Source organism: Nannospalax galili, unplaced genomic scaffold, assembly GCF_000622305.1.
Source record: "Nannospalax galili isolate Female #2095 unplaced genomic scaffold, S.galili_v1.0 scaffold1083, whole genome shotgun sequence".
NCBI classification, from domain to species: domain Eukaryota; kingdom Metazoa; phylum Chordata; class Mammalia; order Rodentia; family Spalacidae; genus Nannospalax; species Nannospalax galili.
The window spans coordinates 1,512,288-1,531,253 of record NW_008350331.1 but is presented as its reverse complement, the minus strand read 5'-3'; the positions used below and the strand labels follow the sequence as shown (position 1 = coordinate 1,531,253).

Genomic DNA, 18,966 nt, shown 5'->3' with positions numbered 1-18,966 from the left:
GGTGGCAGAATGAGGGTCTGGAACTCCAGTTTGGTCTGCCAAAGTCCTGAACTGTATGTAGCCTTAAGCAAATGACTCAGCTAGTAAGCCTCCCTTCCCTCAGCAGCCCATTAGGATACTGGTACCAATCCTCAAGGGCTGCTATATTGGATGGAAAAAACCCCTAAAAATGGCTCTCTGCCACTACAAGTATAAAAAATACCCAGTAAGCAAAGGCAGTAATTAATGCTTTTAATGCCCTAAATTCAACAGGGGATCAGGAGAGGAAGCCCCAATCTGCAAAGATACAGGAAAATACAGTCACAGAAACTATAATTTTAACAAAAAGGATGAGAGGATGGACCATCCTTATTTATTACAAAACATAACATTAGGTACTGTTTTAAAAGCAGACCTCCATTTCCATATAAAGGGATCAAAATGTCAACACGGATGCATATGCTTGTAAACACACATTCACACACATACTCAGAACACACAGGCATGCTCCCACACACAATTCAATATAATGAAAGTCGCATTTCAGATTACACAGAAAAGCTGAACCACTCAAGGCACTCAATCAGAAAAAGCCCAAACTGTGCGTTGACACACGTGTACACACGCACACGCACGCACGCACACGCATGTCTGACACTTCCAGAGGGGCTAAAGATAGAAATAAAATTCTAAGGTTTGGAGAATAAAATAGTGGATACTGTAGCTTTAATTTCAGATTTAGGAAAAGTATTCTCAAATCGGGCCACCAACCTTAGAATATGTAAAGACAGAGCCAGGTGTGGTGACACAGCACTTGGGAGGTGCAGGCAGGAGGATCAGGAATTCATGGTCAGCAACAGAGTGAGCCCAAGGGTAGTCTGAGCTACATGAAATCCAGTCCCAAAACAAAAACCCAAACAACTAACAAAAAAGCCCTTGATTTTGTAATTGTAAATAAATAAAAGTTCTGTAGAAACACATCATAGATAAAACGAAAGGAAAAATGACAAGCTTGAAAGAAAATATTTTCTAAACCCCTCCACCACACAAAGCCCAGTATCAACAATTCATTAACGATCCAACAAATTAGGGCTGGAGAGAAGGCTCGATGTTAAGAGCAGGTACTGCTCTAGTAGAGTGTGGTTCTCAACACCCATGTAAGCTCACAACCACCTGCAACTCCAGCTCCAGGGGGATCTGATGCTCTCTTCTGGCCTGAGGGCAACTGCACATAGTTCCCTGTCATACAAAGGATTACAAAATAAAATAAATAGGGGCTGGAGAGATGACTCAGTGGTTAAAAGCACTGGCTGTTCTTGCAGAAGACCTAGGTTCAAATCCCAGCACCCACATGGCAGCTAACAATGATCTGTAACTCCAGTTCCAGGGGATCTGATGGCCTCTTCTGTCCTTCATGGACATTGCATGACACAGGTGCACTTACATACATGCAGGCAATACATGCATACACATAAAAATAAACTTAGAAAATAAAATAAAACTTGTGGGACAGTAATAATACCCACATCACAGGGATGCCCAAGTTTCAACTGGCGAATTTCATGACATGCTTAAGATTATTACTGATCACAACTCAACGACTGTAGGAACAGCAGCAGTGGTGGCAACGGCAAAAATAACACAGGGGCACAAAAACGAGATACCACTTAGCACCCATCACTGGCAGCACTGCAAGAACTCATACTATGCAGTGCCGGAGGGTAAGAGAAATCAGGTACTCATTGCATCGGTGGCAGGAATATAAACTGGTTCAGCCATTTTGGAGGATAATTTGACATTCTGATTAAGAAATCTGCCATATGCCCCGTGATTCCCAAACCCAACATACAGAAATACACACTTGTATGAAAAATATAGGCATTCGCCACACAATGATGTTTTGGTCAATGATGGACCAAATGCACAACACTGGTGACCTAAAAGACTGTGAAGGAGCTGACATGGTGGCTGTCCTGACACGCACCTGATGGGATGGTGGTGGTGCTGTGTAAACACACCTGTGCAGCCCATCACATAAAAGCACATCTGGCTCAAACAATAGGAACAATGCAAAATACGTGATAATGAAGACAAATGTTTTAATTATTTTATACCTTGTGGGGTGCATGTGGAGGCCAGAGGTCAACCACAGGTGTCGTTCCTCTGGAGTTCTCCACTTAGGTCTCACTGGGACCAGGGTCTCTCACCAATTAGGCCAGGCTGGCTGGCTAGTAAACCCCAGGGAACCTTCTGACTCTACTTCTCCAGAGTTGGGATTACAAGTGCGTGTCGCTATGCCTGGCTTTTTATGTAGGTGTTGGGGATGGAATTCAGGGCCTCACGCAGAAAGCACTTTCCTGAGTGAGCTGCTGCCCCAGTCCTCTACCATACCTTTTGACATTATTTAGGTGTATTCCTATTTACGCACTGACCGAGTCAAGAGAATGTATCCAAAGGCCACACCAGTGACTGTCTTACTCCATTGGTTTGTCGGGTAGTTGGTGACTGTCACACAATGACATGTGTATTGCCCAATGGCACATTTCACAATTCACAATTTCATAGCAGCAGAACTATGGTTTGTGCTGCATGTGACGAATGTGTCTTCATTAGTGGTTGATGGAGGGCTATTTGTGGCCATCCAATGTAGCACTACTCAAAATAACAACACCTAGACTAGAATAACAGAAATCGAAGGGGAATAACTAAAGGTATGTGTGGCCTTTTAAAGAATGAACACTAATATACCCCAGTAAGGAAATGTGTCCAACACTGTGTGGAGTAAAACTTGCAAGCCACAATCTGCATTTCTTTTGTGTTTTAAAATCACTTGTGTGGGGCTGTGGAGATGGCTCAGTGGTTAAGAACACTGGTTGTTCTTGCAGAAGACCTGGGTTCGAATCCCAGCACCCATATGGCAGCTAACAACTGTCCGTAACTCCAGTTCCAGGGGATCCAACAGCCTCTTCTGTCTTCCTCGGGCATTGCATGACACTTACACTTAGGTAAGGTGCACTTACCTACGTGCAGGCAATACACACATACACATTAAAAAAAAGTAATCTTGCTCCAAATACAACTAGATAGCACAAATAAAACCAGAAATAAATGAGTTTTCTAAGCTTTCTTCATGGATCTGAAATGGACAGACCAAGCTTCTCTTATGGTTTCCACTGGGAAAGAAACAGGACTAGGGAAATTCTCACTCCATTTACTGTTTTTCTGATTCTTTTACAATTAAAAATCATACACTAAAATGAAGTTTTTTCCATATGAACAAAAGCAACAAAGCCAGTTTTCATGTCAGAGCCACAGAGGTGGGCCTCAGTACATGAGTGTCCATATGTTTCTTGGATGGCCTGCAGTACTCCTGCATCCAAGGCCCACTCCAGAGGCTAGCACAGCTGGACAGCACAGCTGGACAGTGCTAGCAGGATCGTTCAACTCCATGACGCTAATTCTGCTAATAACACTAATATCTGTAATCGTCCACTTGGCAGTCATACTTCAAGGTAAATTAATGGGCATGCATTCTATCAGCCTTCAGAACACTGATTAACACAAAAGAATCTTCCAGAGCAATAAATGTCACGTCTAAGCCTGCAAGGATGCAGCAATATACCTTTTCCTCTCTAGAGTGCAAAGGTTGCAGATCTACCTTCCTCCAAATGGCAGCCAGCTGGATGGTATTTTCACATTGTCATTCATATAATGAAAGAACTGAAAGCAAGACTTGGGCCAGAGATGGCTCAGGGTGGAAGGGCACCTGCCACTAAGCCTGGCACCTTAAATCTGATCCCAGAGCCCACACGGTCAAGAGAACCAATTCCCTCAAGTTGTCCTCTGACCTACACAGACATATAAATAAGTAAATGAATAAATGTAACTTTTTTTTTTAAGGAAGAATTAAGATTTCAGCTCTTGGCCACTTGCTCCTGTCAAATGTGACAATCCAGCCCTAGATCCCCCTGACAAATATTTCTGAAACTCATTGATCTAGACGGTATGGCTCTATTTTGATTCCTTTACTCCATAAGTCAGAGGCAAGTTTGAAAAAATGGTAGCAGTTGGGTTGAGCTAGATTCTCAGGGGTGGTGGGTATCTAAAAGCCATGCAAATACCACCCTTCCTGTACAGAGTGGCAAACCAAACACCAGGGAGCGAAGCTGACCCTCACACTCTGCAGCAAGCAGGGAACAAGGAATGCACTCGGCCGCCGTCCTGTCACAGCCTCTGTAGTAGAACCAACCACAAAGGGCAAGCTTAAAACTACTGCAGTGCTAAAGGCTGTCTGAGCTGAAGGTGGAGAGAAGAGGAAATGCCACCAACAATCAGAGACAGCTTTGGAGCACAATACACACCTGGGCCACCAGAGACCCTCACCGTCTTCCCTACACATGGCCGAGAGGCTGTCTTTGTTCAAAAGAAACACCACAGGTCGCAAACACCCCTCCTAACACACAGGTAATTAATTTTTTTGTAAATTAATACTGACTCAATGGACAGGTTACTTACAAGTAGATCCATGTCTGAGCTAGAACAGAGTAAATCTGATTTCTGCCAATCAGATTTGGGCTTTTCTAAAAAAAAAAAAGAAAATCATCATTAAAAAAAAAACCCCAAAAACCAGGGAATTTTAGCTTCTCTGATGCTGTGACAAAATACTCTGACCAATACCAACTTGAGGATGAAAGGGTTTATTTGTCTTACATCTCCTGGGTCACAGTTCATCATTAAGGGAGCCCAAGGTAGGAACTCAGGGCAGGAACCTGGAGGCAGGAGCTGGAGCACAGGCCATGGAGGAGCGCTGCTTCCTGGCCTGCTCCCCTGGCCCCTGCTCAGCCTGCTTTCTTATGCAACACAGGCCCACCTGCCCACGGGTGGCACTACCCACAGTGGGCTGGGCCCTCCCACATCACTCAAAAATCAAGAAGATGCTCCACAGGCATGGCCACAGGCCAGTCCTATGGAGGCAATTCCCCAAGTGAGGCTCCCCCTAGTTAACCAAAGCGATCCACCACAGGGAACACCCCACCCCCTTGTTTTTTAAGACACAGTCTCACTTTGTAGGCCTGGTTGGCGTAGAACTCACAGTGATCTGCTTGCCTCTGCCTCCCGTGTGAAGTGCTGGGATTAAAGTCATGCACCACCCTGTCGGGCAAGAACATTATTTTTAAAATAACTTTTAGTTTCTTTTTTTCTCCGTGTACACTCCAGGCAAGCACTCTACCCGAGTTATAATCTCAGCCTTTTCATTTTTATTTATTCATTATTTTCATTTTATATGAGTGCATTGCCTTCATGTAAGTGCACCTATGTTGTGTAATGCCCTCAGAAGTCAGAAGGGGGAGTCGGATTACCCTGGAACTAGAGTTAAGGATGGTTCTTAGCTACCAGGTGGGTGCTGGGAATCGAACCCAGGTCCCCTGCAAGAGCAGCCAGTGCTCTTAACTGCTGAGTCATCTCTCTAGCACTAGCCCATTTCTTCTTTACATATATGTATGCACACCCACATATATATGTTTTTATTTGTAGAGAGGGTCTCCCTGAAGCCCCAGGTGGCCTGGAACTTGCATGTGTAGACCAAGCTGGCCTTGATCTCATAGTGATTCACCTGTCTCTGTCTCCTGAATGCTCTGATTAAAGGCGTGCACATCCTGCTTTGCATCTTTAAAAACAAATGTTTTAAGTAATCAAAACCTCAGATTCCATGCTCTGGGTTCTAATTTATATGATGATAACACATTCTCAACACAAGGAACTGTGGTGTCTGCTTCCTGCCTTGGTGTTCTGATTGGAACAGGGCAGGAATTGCACAGGCATTTATCTGGTCTTCTCTGCCAAGTTCCAAACTGGACACCTTCCCCGTCCACCGTCTCATTACTCCTTACCGTATCTTTAAACACCCAAATTACCAAACACATAAGAATATTTCATGTCCAAAGAAGCCTTGTGAGCTTGGCTGGCAATTTGATAACAGATATAAAAATTTTTAATAGGGCTACACAAGTGAACAGTTAAGGGATCAAAATTAAAACAATGGCCAGTCACACACACATCACATGTCAGTGGATAGTGGGGCACAGTGGGTACAGGCCCGTAATGCTATCACTTGGGAGGTACAGGCAGGAAGATCAGGAATTCAAGGCCATGCTAAGCTATGTGAGACTTTATCTTCAAATTAAAAAATAAAAATGCGGGCCTGGCCAGGCATAGTGGTGCATACCTTTAATCCCAGCACTTGAGAGACAGAGGCAGGTAGATCTCTAGTGAGTCTACACTGTGAGTTCCAGGCCAGTCAGGGCTCCATAGTGAGGCTGTCTCAAAAACAAAACAAAAAACAAACAAGAGAAGGCTAGAGAAATGGCTCAGCAGTTAAGAGCACTGGCTGCTCTTGCAGAGATCCAGGTTTGGTTCCTGCACCCACATGGTAGCTAACAACCATCCTTAATTCTAGTTCTAGGGGATCTGATGCCCTCTTCTGGCCTCCTTGGACACTGAATACATGTGGTGCACCTACATACAACCAGGCAAAACATTCCTACACATAAAATAAAAATTTTCTTTTTGAGAAAAGGAATAGGTTCCTTGTTCACTGATGAAAAGTCAATGAAAGACTAGGACTTTCTGTTACTGGGGAATCCTCCCAAAGCTGTTCATTTATAATACAGGGAAGAGAACAGAAAGGGTTGCCAGTCTGGACCATCTCAATATACCCAAATTTATAAACTCTGATGCCAGAGTCTCCAAACAAGCAGCCTCTTATCTAACCATGTCATGGCACACTATGGCCCCATCAGAATCCTTGGTTCACCCGAGGCCTGTTTCCCCAATCCCTGGTTCTTATACTGGTCATCAGAGTGACGGACTATTAAGCCACAAGCTCTACTGCCTGAGTTTTTGAGTCAGTAGTTCTGGGTCGTATATGAATATATTTCCAAGTTCCCAAAAGATGATGCTGGTCTATGGCCACTCATCACGAGCCACAACTCAAGGAATGCCAACAGAAATTTTAACAGAACTAGGCATCACAAGGCAAAATCTTCATCATTTATGACAAGACCACACGAGGACAAGGGACTGTCCACTGCAACACTGCTTGTTCCCAGAAAGGTGGCTGGATACACACACTGGACTCGACAATACATAGCCATGAACTAGTCAAATGACTCGGTGCACCCACTGACACCTCCCCAGCACAGGAAGGTAAGCAGGAAGCGAGGTGGCAGAAGCCAAGCTGCAGGGATAGCTAACCACCCTGCTGCCCTGAAAGGGAAGCTTGACTTAATAACAGTGACAATACAGATGACGAAGACAAGGATTTCAGAGTGCTTCACGAGCCACGAGCGCATGGCCGGAGCTCAGCCAGCACTTAACGATCATTAATGCTGACTACCCACCCAAGAACTCTGGGAGGTGGGAACTGTGATTTTTCTCATCTATTGGGGGAGGACACAGGGTATAGAGGGAAGGCCATATGACCAAACTATCAAACTGAATGGGTGAGACCAAGACTGGGGTTAAAAGCCAAGTGGGGAAGCAGGTTTCCTCTAATCACCCAGCTGAATCCACGGTAACGGTAAAACTTCCTTCCTCAAACTTCAGGCTTCGCTCTTTCTTCTGTGAGTTACAGACAAGGCTCCCTAAAGCTGATCAATATGATGCCTGGTTACAGAACAGACAGGGCTTCGGCTGGCCACACGAAGAGCCGCCTACTAAGTGGAGAAGCAGCAAGCCATGGCTGTGGGATTCCACAGGCGGCTGGGCTTTCCAAAGTGAAAGATCCGGGATGAGAAACTATTTCTTTGCAAATTTATGCCATTTAAAATGTTAAAACTATACATATATAAACACAATAAATATTTAGGGTTAGGAGACAGTTCAGCTGGTGAAATGCTTACCACACAAGCACATGACGAGTCTGATTTCTAGAACCCATGTACAAATGCCAGGCATGGTGGCATGTTTGTTATCCCAGCACTAGGGAGGCAGAGACAGGTGGATCCTTGGGGCTCACTAGCCAACTAGCCAATCAGTCTAGCCTACTTGGTGAGTTCCAGACCTTGTCTTAAAATGAAGAAAAGGTGGATGACACGTGAGTGACATCTGAGACTGTCTGTCTCTGGCTTCCACATGCACCTGCAGAAACATCAACACAGAAAAGCATCTCAAGTCCGTCATACAGAGAGGATCCATATGCGTCCCTGTTATCTTTCCTTTCTTCCAGGTCTAGTTCGGGTTCAGTCAATGGTGACTTGTTTCCAGAGGACATCTGGCAGTGTCTGGAGCCAATGTTACATGTTGGATCTGCCAGGGTGCTGGCATCTCAGAGCACAGACGGGACACACTCTAAATGCACGTCTTCCTCCCACACACAAAATGTATCTGTCCAGTGTTAACAGCATTACAACCCTGCTCTAGTTTAAACTTTTCCCAAAGCCTGCTTGTCCCCCCAAGTTCGGATGCCCAAGAAACATCACTGATACCTTGTCATGATCTTCACTGTTTTGTACTTTCTCAGGTTCTTAGAACCTATTTCTCCTTTTCTGTCTACTGAAGGACCCCTGGAGAGCAAATTAGTCACCCCAGGATCCCTCAGAGGACCCGGGTCTACACACAAATGCACAAAGCTCTGTGTTCAATTAAGTATTGTCTATAGCTTGTTACTCCTGAAGAAGGTTCAACCAACACTGGACACTTACTACGCTGGGGTAAGAGAGAAGGGCTCTAAGAATACAAAGCTTCCTATAAACACCATGTTATTTAGTCCTGGTTATTTAAACCAGTCACCGAGTCAGGATCACTATTTTAGGTAAGCGTGGATCACAGATGTACTGGTGAAAAGTCCTATGCTGTGAATGGCAAAGTATGTTTTGAGAGCCAGATTGGTGAGTACCACATGCTCCCTCCAACTTCACCGCTGTGTCACGGGTCTCCGGGGCTGAAAACAGGCTTCCTAAAGACTCTTCCCAGAATTCAGGTGTCTTGAGATGCTAACGAGCGGAACAGTGACACGAACTGCTGGAAACCTCATGACATTATTAGTGTTATTGTCACACATTTTGCCACCCAATATAGCAACAAAATCAGCCGATTCAAGGAGTGCTGCAAACAAGCTTCAACACCGTCCCATATTTTAAAAATTAATTATGAAGATATTTAGAATCTACATGGCTCTTTCCTCCAAGAGTACTCAAAGCCTCTTATTTTTAAAATTTTAATATGATACAGCATAAGAAACAAATTCAAGACAGCACAGGAAATCCTGACACGTCCTTATGTACCCCACTGCTGGCCCTGGGGTTTGACACAGTAAACTCTAGGTTGTCTGTGAGAGCCAGGCACAGACCTGGTAAAGTGTGTCATAAATAACATCTGATGGTTTGCCTCTGTGAGTCCTCACAGAATTGATCCCCCCAAACCAACCTGATGAATCTGTCTCGCCTTCATATTACAGAGGGAGAAGCAGAATGATGGGAGGTGTCTGCACTACATTTGGGGTTTTTTCTCTCCCAAAACTAGGAAGACCAGTGCTTTGCCTGTCATTATTTCTGAGAAATTCCACCTTAACCTCCATGCCAAAGTCACAAATGTTTCCAGGGTTCAGCTCTAGACCCTCAGAAAGCCCATGATATCCCTCCAACCACCCAGCGTTCCCTCCAGCATAGTCTAGCGTCTAGCCCAGCCTAAGCTGTTCTTCTAGCCCCAGGAGTTACACATTTTGGAAGTCAAAGATATTGTACTTTGATTTCTCCCTTTCCCCACCCTTCTTCCAGACAGGCCAATTCTATAGCATGCATGTCCTCAAATCGAGCCCTGGTTCTCTTCCCATTCAAATCCACTTGGTTATCTGCTCCCAAGGACCCTAACCCAACAGAGTGGAGAGTCTACCACAATTACACAAAACCACTCAAGGCATGACATCATTTGGTGTTGGTGCCTAGATGCAGGAAACTTCCCACTTTGACCTCCCAAGCTTAGATCCTCAGTCATTCGGCAGCCCCTTCTTGGGTTTTGTGTGACATATGTATTTGTGTGGATGTGTGTATGTACGAGCCAGAGGATTATGTCGGGTATCTTCGCCAATCACTCAGCCCTACCCTCCACCCCCGAGAGTCTCACTAGGTATCCCTCTGGCCTCAAACTCACAGAAACCTGCCTGCCTCTGCCTCCCAAGTGCTAGGATTAAAGGGATGTGCCACAAGCCGGATTCCACCTTATTTCTTAAGACAGGGTCTCTCTCGCTGAACCTGGAACTCACTGATTTGGTTTGACTGTCTGACCAATGAGCTCCAGGGATAAACTTGTTTTTTGCCTCCCCAGTGCTGGGATTATAGTCATGTGCCACCATGCCTGGCACTCATTTTGAGTTTTGAGTAACTCATCTTTGGTTGGTCTGCCTTGCAATAAACCTAGAAATCCAGAAACTGGTACCTACTGTGTAGGCACGAGGCCTGGGGCATGATGGTCTGAAGGCCTGTTCACTACAAAGACGATGAGGACGGAGTTAGGTACCACGCATTCTTATACAAGGTTCCTGCCCTCTCGCTGCCTACCTAGGGCTGCCCCGTGTTTCAGAAGACGAGACTAAGCTGTTTCTAAGGACAGAGATGAAGCCTGGAAATCTATCTGGAACAAATGCTCCAGGAAATTCTTATTGGGCATCTCTATCTGAAAATATGAAAGTCTCCAAAATCCTGAAACTTTCTGAGTATCATTATGTCTCCACAAGTAGAAAAAAACACATCAAGAAACTTTCCTGCACAAAATTATCACAAGCAACGTAGAAAATGACCTTCAAGCTATGTGTCTATGGGATATGCAAAACACAACTGAACTTTGTGTTTACTCTTAACCTCAACACTTATATGCAAATACCTCTGCATCTGAAAAATAAAATTTCCAAACCTGCCAGGCATGGTGGTACATGTCTACAAGCTCAGCACCTGAGGGGCAGGAGTTTGGGGTTACCCTCAGCTACATGGGGAATTGAAGATCAGCTTATGTTATAGGAGACTGTGAAAAAAACAAAAAACCCAAACTCTAAACACTTCTGGTCCCAAACATTTTGGATGTGGGTTATTTGGCCTGTATCAGGTAAAACACTGCATTATTTTCTTCTTACAGGTATCCTGGCTTCCTACTATGTACTTAACCCAATGCCAGACCACAGAAGATAAAGAGGAAATAGGCTGAGGCTGGAGCCAGGCTCCTTGGGTTTAATTTTGGTTGTCCCACTTATTAGCAGGGCCCCAAGCCAGCCCCTTAACCCCTGGCAGCCTGCTTCCTCCTGTGCAGGACAAAGATGGTAACAATTCCCACTTCATAGGCTGCCATTTGGATACCATGCGCAGGCACGGAAGGCACTTAGTCTAGTGCCCTCGATACCCATGGGCACTCGATAAACACTGGCTATTATTATCCCACAGACCAGCGACTGCCGAGTGGCAGCCCTTGAGCCAAATCTGGCCTAGAGACCTATTTTGTTTGGCCTGTACATTTTCCTTTTTAATCCAGCCAACATTTAAAAATGGGGAGATTTTTTGACTAGGTGGAATGTCTGGCAACATTGGGAATGCCTTGGCCTCTGGCAGCCATGGCCTAAGGCAAGGGCCCTGACCAAGTGCAGCTCTACCCCTCTAACTCCCCCCCAGTCTCCAGTCTCTTACTGGAGCCCTTACATGAAGGCAACACCTATTTTAGATTTTTTTCCTTTTTTCTTTAATATCTTACGTATTACTCGACGTGTATGGCCTGCATGTGTGTACGTGTACCCTTGCCGTGTAGTGCTGGCCAGAGGTCAGAAGAGGGTGTCTGACCTCCTGGAACTGGAGTTATGGATGGTTGTTAGTTGCCATGTGGGTGCAAGGAATTGAACTCAGGTCCTCTGCAAGAACAGCCAGTGCTCTTAACCTCTGAGCCATCTTTCCAGTCCCCCTTTTTTGTTTTTGTGTGGTAGGGTCTCACTTCAGTTCTGACTGGCCTTGAATTCATCAATCCTCCTGCTTCAGCCTCCTGAATATTTCCAGACTAATTTTACCAACATATCCAAGTCTTATTAGTCTCAATTTTGACACAGTCTAATCTATGCCCCCACACTAGCCTACTTTTTGCTTCCCACCACAGGAAGTCTCCCCAGGCTAAAACATCCTTTTATTTTCTCTACCTAGCCAAGAGGGTCCAATGAGTGACAGATGTTGAAATAAAATCTGAGGCACACACACACACACACAAAAAAGGATTTTATCCTTAGAGATTCCTAGTCTGGGCAGGGCCCAAGTGGTTCTATTTCTTTAGTGCCCCAAGAAATTCTTAAAAAAAAAAATTTGTTTTTCAAAACAAAGTTTCATAAAGCCCAGGCTGCTTCTGAGTTCAGTATAAAGCCAAGGTTGACCTTGACCTTCTGACCCTCCTGTCTCCACTTCCCAAGTGCTGGGATCTGAGAAGTGAGCTATCTTAAGGCACACGGATGTATCTTGAAACTGGCCATCGTGGAGCCATGGCCTGTGGTTCTGAAGGCATGGTTAAGTCCAGCAGTTCTCACTTAACTTGTGGAACAGGAGACACAGTACAGAGGACTAGATCAATTTTGTTCACCTCCTGACTCCTGTTTAGTCTTGCTTGCAGATCAACATGTGTTTAAAGCTTATCTTCCCAAACAGATTGTAAACTCAAGAGTGGGCGGATCACACCACATTCTTCCTTTGCATCCCCAATAGGACTAAGCCCATTGTAGGCATCTCCTGAAAATGTCTCTTCTCAAATAGTTCAGTCTATAACCAAAAGGGTTTGCGGAGTGCAGAAGGAGAAAGGGTCACACTGATCGGTTAGGGGTAACTGAAGAAGGACCATTAGGATCCGAGGAGACAGGTGTCGCTTATGGAAGGGGTCCATGCCTCTGGGGAGTCAGGAGACTATACCTGAGCTTTCCTCTAGTGGCCTGAAGGACCAGAGACAAACAAGTTGTATAGCAATACAAAGACACCAGGGCAAAGGCTCTGAAAAGAGAAGTGGTGCTGCACACTTGTGATCCCAGGGCTGGGGAGGTGGAGGCCAGAGGATGGGAGTTCAAGGCCAGCCTCTGCTAGATAACAAATTTGAGGCTAGTTTGGGCTAAGTGAGACCATCTCAAAAAACCCAAAACAAATAGACAAAAGTGAGAGTAGGATGCAAATGAGAAGAGGCTTGCAGCAGGATCCCCAAGCCTTTGGTGAGCAAGATTTACTGCTTCCCTTCCCCCCCATACACTCCCTCCTACTTAGCCAGCATTCAGCAGCTGGGACACCCCGATTTCCCCACCAGTCCTAAGCCATGCCTTACTGTACAGACACAGAATTACGCCAACAGCACCATGTGTATTAACAGTGCCATTTCATTAACACGTTCTGCCACAGAAATAAAGGCTTTATTCACAACATGATTACTGCTGACTGTACCGTGACAATAAGAAACTTATTCTTCTGTTCTTTCTCCCAAATCAACGGGCAGCTTATAAAGAGGTAAGAAAGGCCGGGGTCCCAAGGCCTGCATTAGGCCACAGCCAGCCTGGTGTTTGTTCCTCCCTCTTCCCGTCACCAACACTCTCAGAGGTGTGCCTGGTTTGAAATGAACACTAACAGCCAATGAAGGAAGCAGGATACAACAGTCAGAGAGGGTCTGGCACGCCCGCCCTACACCTATGGGCCATTTTCTAACATCAACTCATTTCATCTTTTCTCCTTATGAGAACCCCCAGGGGGGATGGTAAGGGGATGGCAAAGTCACATAGCTAGTAAGTGGAGGCAGAGAAGAAGCCCAGGCCCTCTGGACTCCATCTTTCTTTACACAGAGCTGTCTCTCCTTTTAAGCTTATACACAAGCCATCATCTCTACAGGAAAAGTGGGGGTGAAGGTGTAAGCTTTGGGGATGCTGCCCTGGTTCTGTGGTCCTGAGGCCTCAGAGCATCTAGGAGTGAGACCCGCCCACACTGAGTTCACTGCCTGTATCCCCGAGTGAAGAGCCACACACAACAGGATCATGAAACTAGAGCAGAAAGACGCTGTTCTCAGCAGTCCAGAGCATGCTGAAGGAGCCACGAGCTTCTCCAGGATAGACAGCCCAGAGCTGGCCCAGAGGACCAAGGACATTCAACTCCTCCACCCGCCAAAAAAGCTGAGGAACTCAGTTTTGCTGATAACCTCACTCTCATCAATTCCTACTCCTGGCTCCCTGGAAGTCAGCCCTTGTTCATACAGGGTACCTTCCTAGTTTGTGGATTAGAGATAAACAGATACCCCTGCCCCAAAGCAGGCTGGGAGCTGATGCCATGTTGGATTGTATTTCATTTTCCAGCTTCAGAGCTTGAAGCAATTCTATTTTTAAGCTTTCTCAGTTCAACAAGTAAAATAAGGTCATTTTAAGGAAATGAGTTCTGGCTTTAGGAAGGCAACTTCCTCTGAAAGAGTTAACAGAGCGACTGCTTTGCCACACCAAAATCTTCCTGGAGTTAACCACAGCGCTTTGTCAATGGTACCATGCAAGGTGCAAAACCATCCTGTCACTCGGGTTGTGGATGGTCCACGACTATTTTCCAAAGGTGTTCCTCTCCCGTGTAAGTTTCAAAAATCTTTATGGGTTGTTCTTGGTGAAGTATAAAGGTCTCTCTCAGGACACCAGAAATGTCATATAACCAAAGAATAATAATAAAACTTTCAAATACCAAATGAAGCTTTAGAAGATACCACTATCACATTTTAGGAGTGTTGGTCATTCTTTTTGTTTTTAAATTTTCTTTTACCGTGTCTAAAGTAGCTTTGCTTTCTTAGCATCTCTGGGAATAAACTGTAATTCCATAACCAGTGGGCCAAAGCACACTTCTTTATGTGCACCCTTGAAAAATTCCAGTGTAACCATTTCTGATGGACATTTAAAATGTAGTCCACACACCCAAGTTAGCCTTCTCTTGGCAAATGAGGCTTCTAAGAATGCATGAATCTCCAGTTTCAGTTCTGGCTTCCTCCATCCCTCCCTCCGTGACCTTGACCAAGTAATTTAACTGCAGCAGGGCCCTAATTTCGTCACCTGCAAAAGAAGGGGGTTGGGTAGATGGGCACTCTTTGTGTTTTATAAACTCCCACACGTTATGATCCCAAGACCATCTAATTTATCAAGTATTGCATATACTAACCTGAAATATTGTTGTCAATGTATAAGAATGTTTCAGAGAGATTACAAATGGCCCCAGACTATTTGACTAGAGTACAGAATGCAAAGGGAAGTTGGCCATTCCTTCCATCTTCTGGCTCCCATCAGCAATCCATTCTCCCTGGTGTCAATCTCAACCATAGCTCCTGCCTTATGTTATAAAGGAAAACAGAGGCCTGGTTCTCTACAGCCTCCAGCAAAGTCAAGTTCACCGGGCCTTGGGATTCCATTCTGGCTTCACCACATCCATGTCTTCAACCATGTTCCAGACAACTGTGGCCATAGACTGACTCCCATTAAGGCTAGTGAGGGAGAAACACATTTTTTTGCAACTTACACACTGCAGTGGAGTGGTTGAAGTAAAGGTATAAGCTGAAAATAAACCAACATCTCTCTTATTGGAAAGCCACCAACATAATCCCTCTGTATTAACCCAGCTCCACCATGCCAGTCTCCTGTTCTCCATTTGAGTAGCTGCTTTCTGGAATCTTCTATACTATAGCTCTTCTTTGTGTAAGCTTACTTTCCCAGTCATTCTTAGAAGGCAGACAGGACCAGGGGAGGGGGAAGGAGATACATCAGCGGTTTCCTGTATTTACTGCTTTCTCGGTTATCTGCCCCTCCTAGTCCCATGAAAAATGATTAACAGGGGGGGAAAAAAAAAGGGCTCTTTAGTAACTGTAAATACAGTCCCTGGAACACTATTTTTAAACTGCTAACAAGCATAAAAATATGCATTAAAACGATATACTCTGTACCTTGAAGAATTCAAGGATGTTCCTCCTCTGTAAAGAAAAAAAAAAGAATGGCAATCTGACAGAAATCAAGATGGACTTTTTTTTTTACACCTTGCATTATTTGGGGTAGTTTTGTAGATGCTGAGTGACTCGGTCTACTAAGCACCAATTATGAGGAAAACTATTAGAAAGTATATGGGAAAGATGGATTGGGAGCCGGCTAGCTTGGGAAAAATGGATGTAACGGGTCGGTCACACCAACTATTTCTGAATCAAGGTAAGTTACAGAAAAACAGCCAAATGGATCCAAGTCACTTAGAAAAGGGTTAAGGTCTGAGTGGTATCTTTGGAGATGACAATCATGCCAGAAGTTGAAGGAAAACTACTGCTTTTTATTTCTACGACACCAAATAAAACTCCGCCCCTTCCCACCAGTCTGTCACCATCCAGGTGTTGGTTATTATTCATGCCTAAGCCTCAAGTATTATTTTCTGTTTTCAAGTTACCTTTACATAGCACACTGTTAATCTCAGAATCCATCCCTCCAAGTTTTACAGAAGGTGGTGATTTTTAGAAACACACACACACACACACACACACACAGTCCTTTCCTGTTCTCAAGCTTGGGTGCTTTAGTGAACTTAAAGGTGCTTTGTTCCCAAGGATGATTAGGGTGGCGACTTTGTACTGATTACAGTGGAGGTATTTGGACAGCCCAAGTCTGGGCACTGTGTTATATTAAAACTTCCTTTTGGGAGTATGTAGTAACTAAAAATTCCCTTGCAGCTTCAGCGTGGCCTCAACCAGGCATCTCAGTGGAAGCGAGATCACCGAGACAGGACCACAGGCTGGGACACTTTTCTTCTTTGACACTGGCACAGGGAAGGAGACCCTGGTGACAGCCTCTACAGTTCCTCCCTTCTCAGACGAGATGATCAGGCACCGAGGGTTCTGAAAAGTATAATCAGCAGATTGCTATGACTGGATGAAATTAAATGTGACGTGGCAGGCCACAGCCTCTTGCATTAATAGATCCTCAATTTTCTGGAGTAAGAATGAAATTACATGCCACTTTAGAAAACTTCTGACCATTCTGCTCACATATGTAAACACAGGGAGAGTATGTATGCAGTCTTACACTAATTCTCCAAATCATAAAAATATTTATTTATGAATATTAATTGTATGGGATACTATTTGCCAGGCCCTATGCTAAGTATTTTACCTATATATGACTCTTAAAGCATCAAAGTTAATATTATCATTGTCCTATTTTATAGAATTAACAGTTTTGACAGATTAAGTCAGATTATTTGCCAACAGACAGCCTATAAAAGATGAGGTTCTACACAGCTGTTGAGACAGTGAGTGGCTGGTTCTTGGTCACTGTCTTAGGTGTTCTGGAGACAGAACTTAGAAGTAGACCCATGTGGGTCTGGAACTCTGGCTACCTGAAGAATTCCCGCATCTCCTCCTGAACACAAACTGTTTGGATGGTCATTAGCTATGCCATCCCACCTTCCTGCTTAGGGAAAGAATATCAATTAAGTTTCAGAATTCCAAATGGTATATGCCTTTGATTCTCGTACTTTGGAGGGGGGCATGTAGAGGCAGAAAGACTAGGGTTCGAGGCTACAACAGACCCTGTCTTAAAACAACAAAACAAAACAAAAACCCACATTCAAAATAAAACAAATTCTAAGACTTAACTGGAAGCCTATGATAATACTGATAAGAAAAATATAAACCAAACTTTGCAGGCAAGGCTTAGGACTTTGTATGTATGGAAGAGATAAACTTCCTACCCTCCCAGGGGTAGCTCCTAAACCATAGATAGAACAGTGATTCAGCATACATTACAACCTTATATAAAACTACTTCTGAATATGTATAAGTTGCATTTATATTCCTGTAACGAAAAATTATTTTTGAGTGTACAAATTCAAAAGAATCCACATTTCTGGAATAATAATCTCATGGCAAGAGGAATGAAGTTTATGCTGATGGCAATTATTTTATACTTTAAATACAGTTAATTACATGTAAATTTGGTTAGACAGTCTTGGAGCCCTGGTCCAGCAAATATCCTAAGGCATTTCTTTAAAGCAATTTAGTGGTCTCACAATTTCCCATTATCAGAAGTTAACACCCTCCCCCCTTCCCAATCTGAATCTAATCCAAGAAGTCTGTCAATAGCTAGTTGTTTCCGGTGATTTAAGATACAGGAACAGAACTGTGTAGGGGAGTAAATATTCTTTTAGTATGGCCAAGCATGTTTAGTCAAGTCAGTAAGACTATTTACTGCTAATAAAAGCATGGAAAAGCCTGCGACCAAGGATCTAGCACACAGAATACTGTATGTGTAAGCTGGTACAGAACCACCCCCCTGCTGGCAGACCCTAGTCACTAAAACCAGGAGTGTCTTTGACTGGGACTGTATCACACATCCTCAGCAAGTGCTGGAAAGCACTTAAGATCCAACCCAGGGCAAAATTAGGAGCAGAAACGGGGGAAAAAATTATAAAATTAATTATTCCTCAACCCACCCTATTTCCCCAAGTCCTACCTATGTGCACACTTTTCGTAAAGACCCCAGCACAATCTTGATGGTGCGAAAACACATTTGGACCAGACTAGGTGAGGTGGGCTGGCATTATCATGCAACGATTGATCTATCAGTGTATCCGGGTCGGTTTTAGCCTGGTCAGGGCCAAGCCTGACCACGAGGGTGAAGACAGAAGCCAAGGAGGGGAAGGAATGAAGCAGAGAAAGGGCCACACTTCTTTCTAGCACCAACAAAAAGGGAAGCCGCATACTGACCTAAATCATCTCTCAAAGGCGCTTTATAAAATACAGGGACAAAGGGAGGGGTGGCGGGTGGCCTGGGAACCCCACAGACACCCTACCCTCTGACCCGCCCCCTCCCCCTCCAGCACAAGGGGAAGCTACGCCGACAGCAGAGCTCAACTCGGCCCCGGGCGAGGAGCCCCCATCCGGGTGGCGGTCGCCCATGCATCCATCCCCCCGGGAGAAACGCACGTCAACACGGTACCCACCCCGGGGGCC

At 44.7% G+C, this 18,966-nt stretch overlaps 1 protein-coding gene across 4 annotated transcripts in view; it reads right to left on the bottom strand.

Annotated features, from left to right (window-relative positions):
• Positions 1 to 18,966, bottom strand: part of E2f3 (E2F transcription factor 3) — a 91,756-nt gene that overhangs the window by 70,805 nt on the left and 1,985 nt on the right. For 2 of the 4 annotated variants that reach the window (XM_029570658.1, XM_029570659.1), the window contains exon 1: positions 4,495 to 4,559. The exons of the other annotated variants lie outside the window; for them this stretch is intronic. In XM_029570658.1, coding sequence (XP_029426518.1) covers positions 4,495 to 4,506 — 12 coding nt within the window. In that variant the 5' untranslated portion in view covers positions 4,507 to 4,559. Of the gene's footprint in view, positions 1 to 4,494; positions 4,560 to 18,966 lie in introns of those variants that run through there. 4 annotated transcript variants of the gene reach the window in all.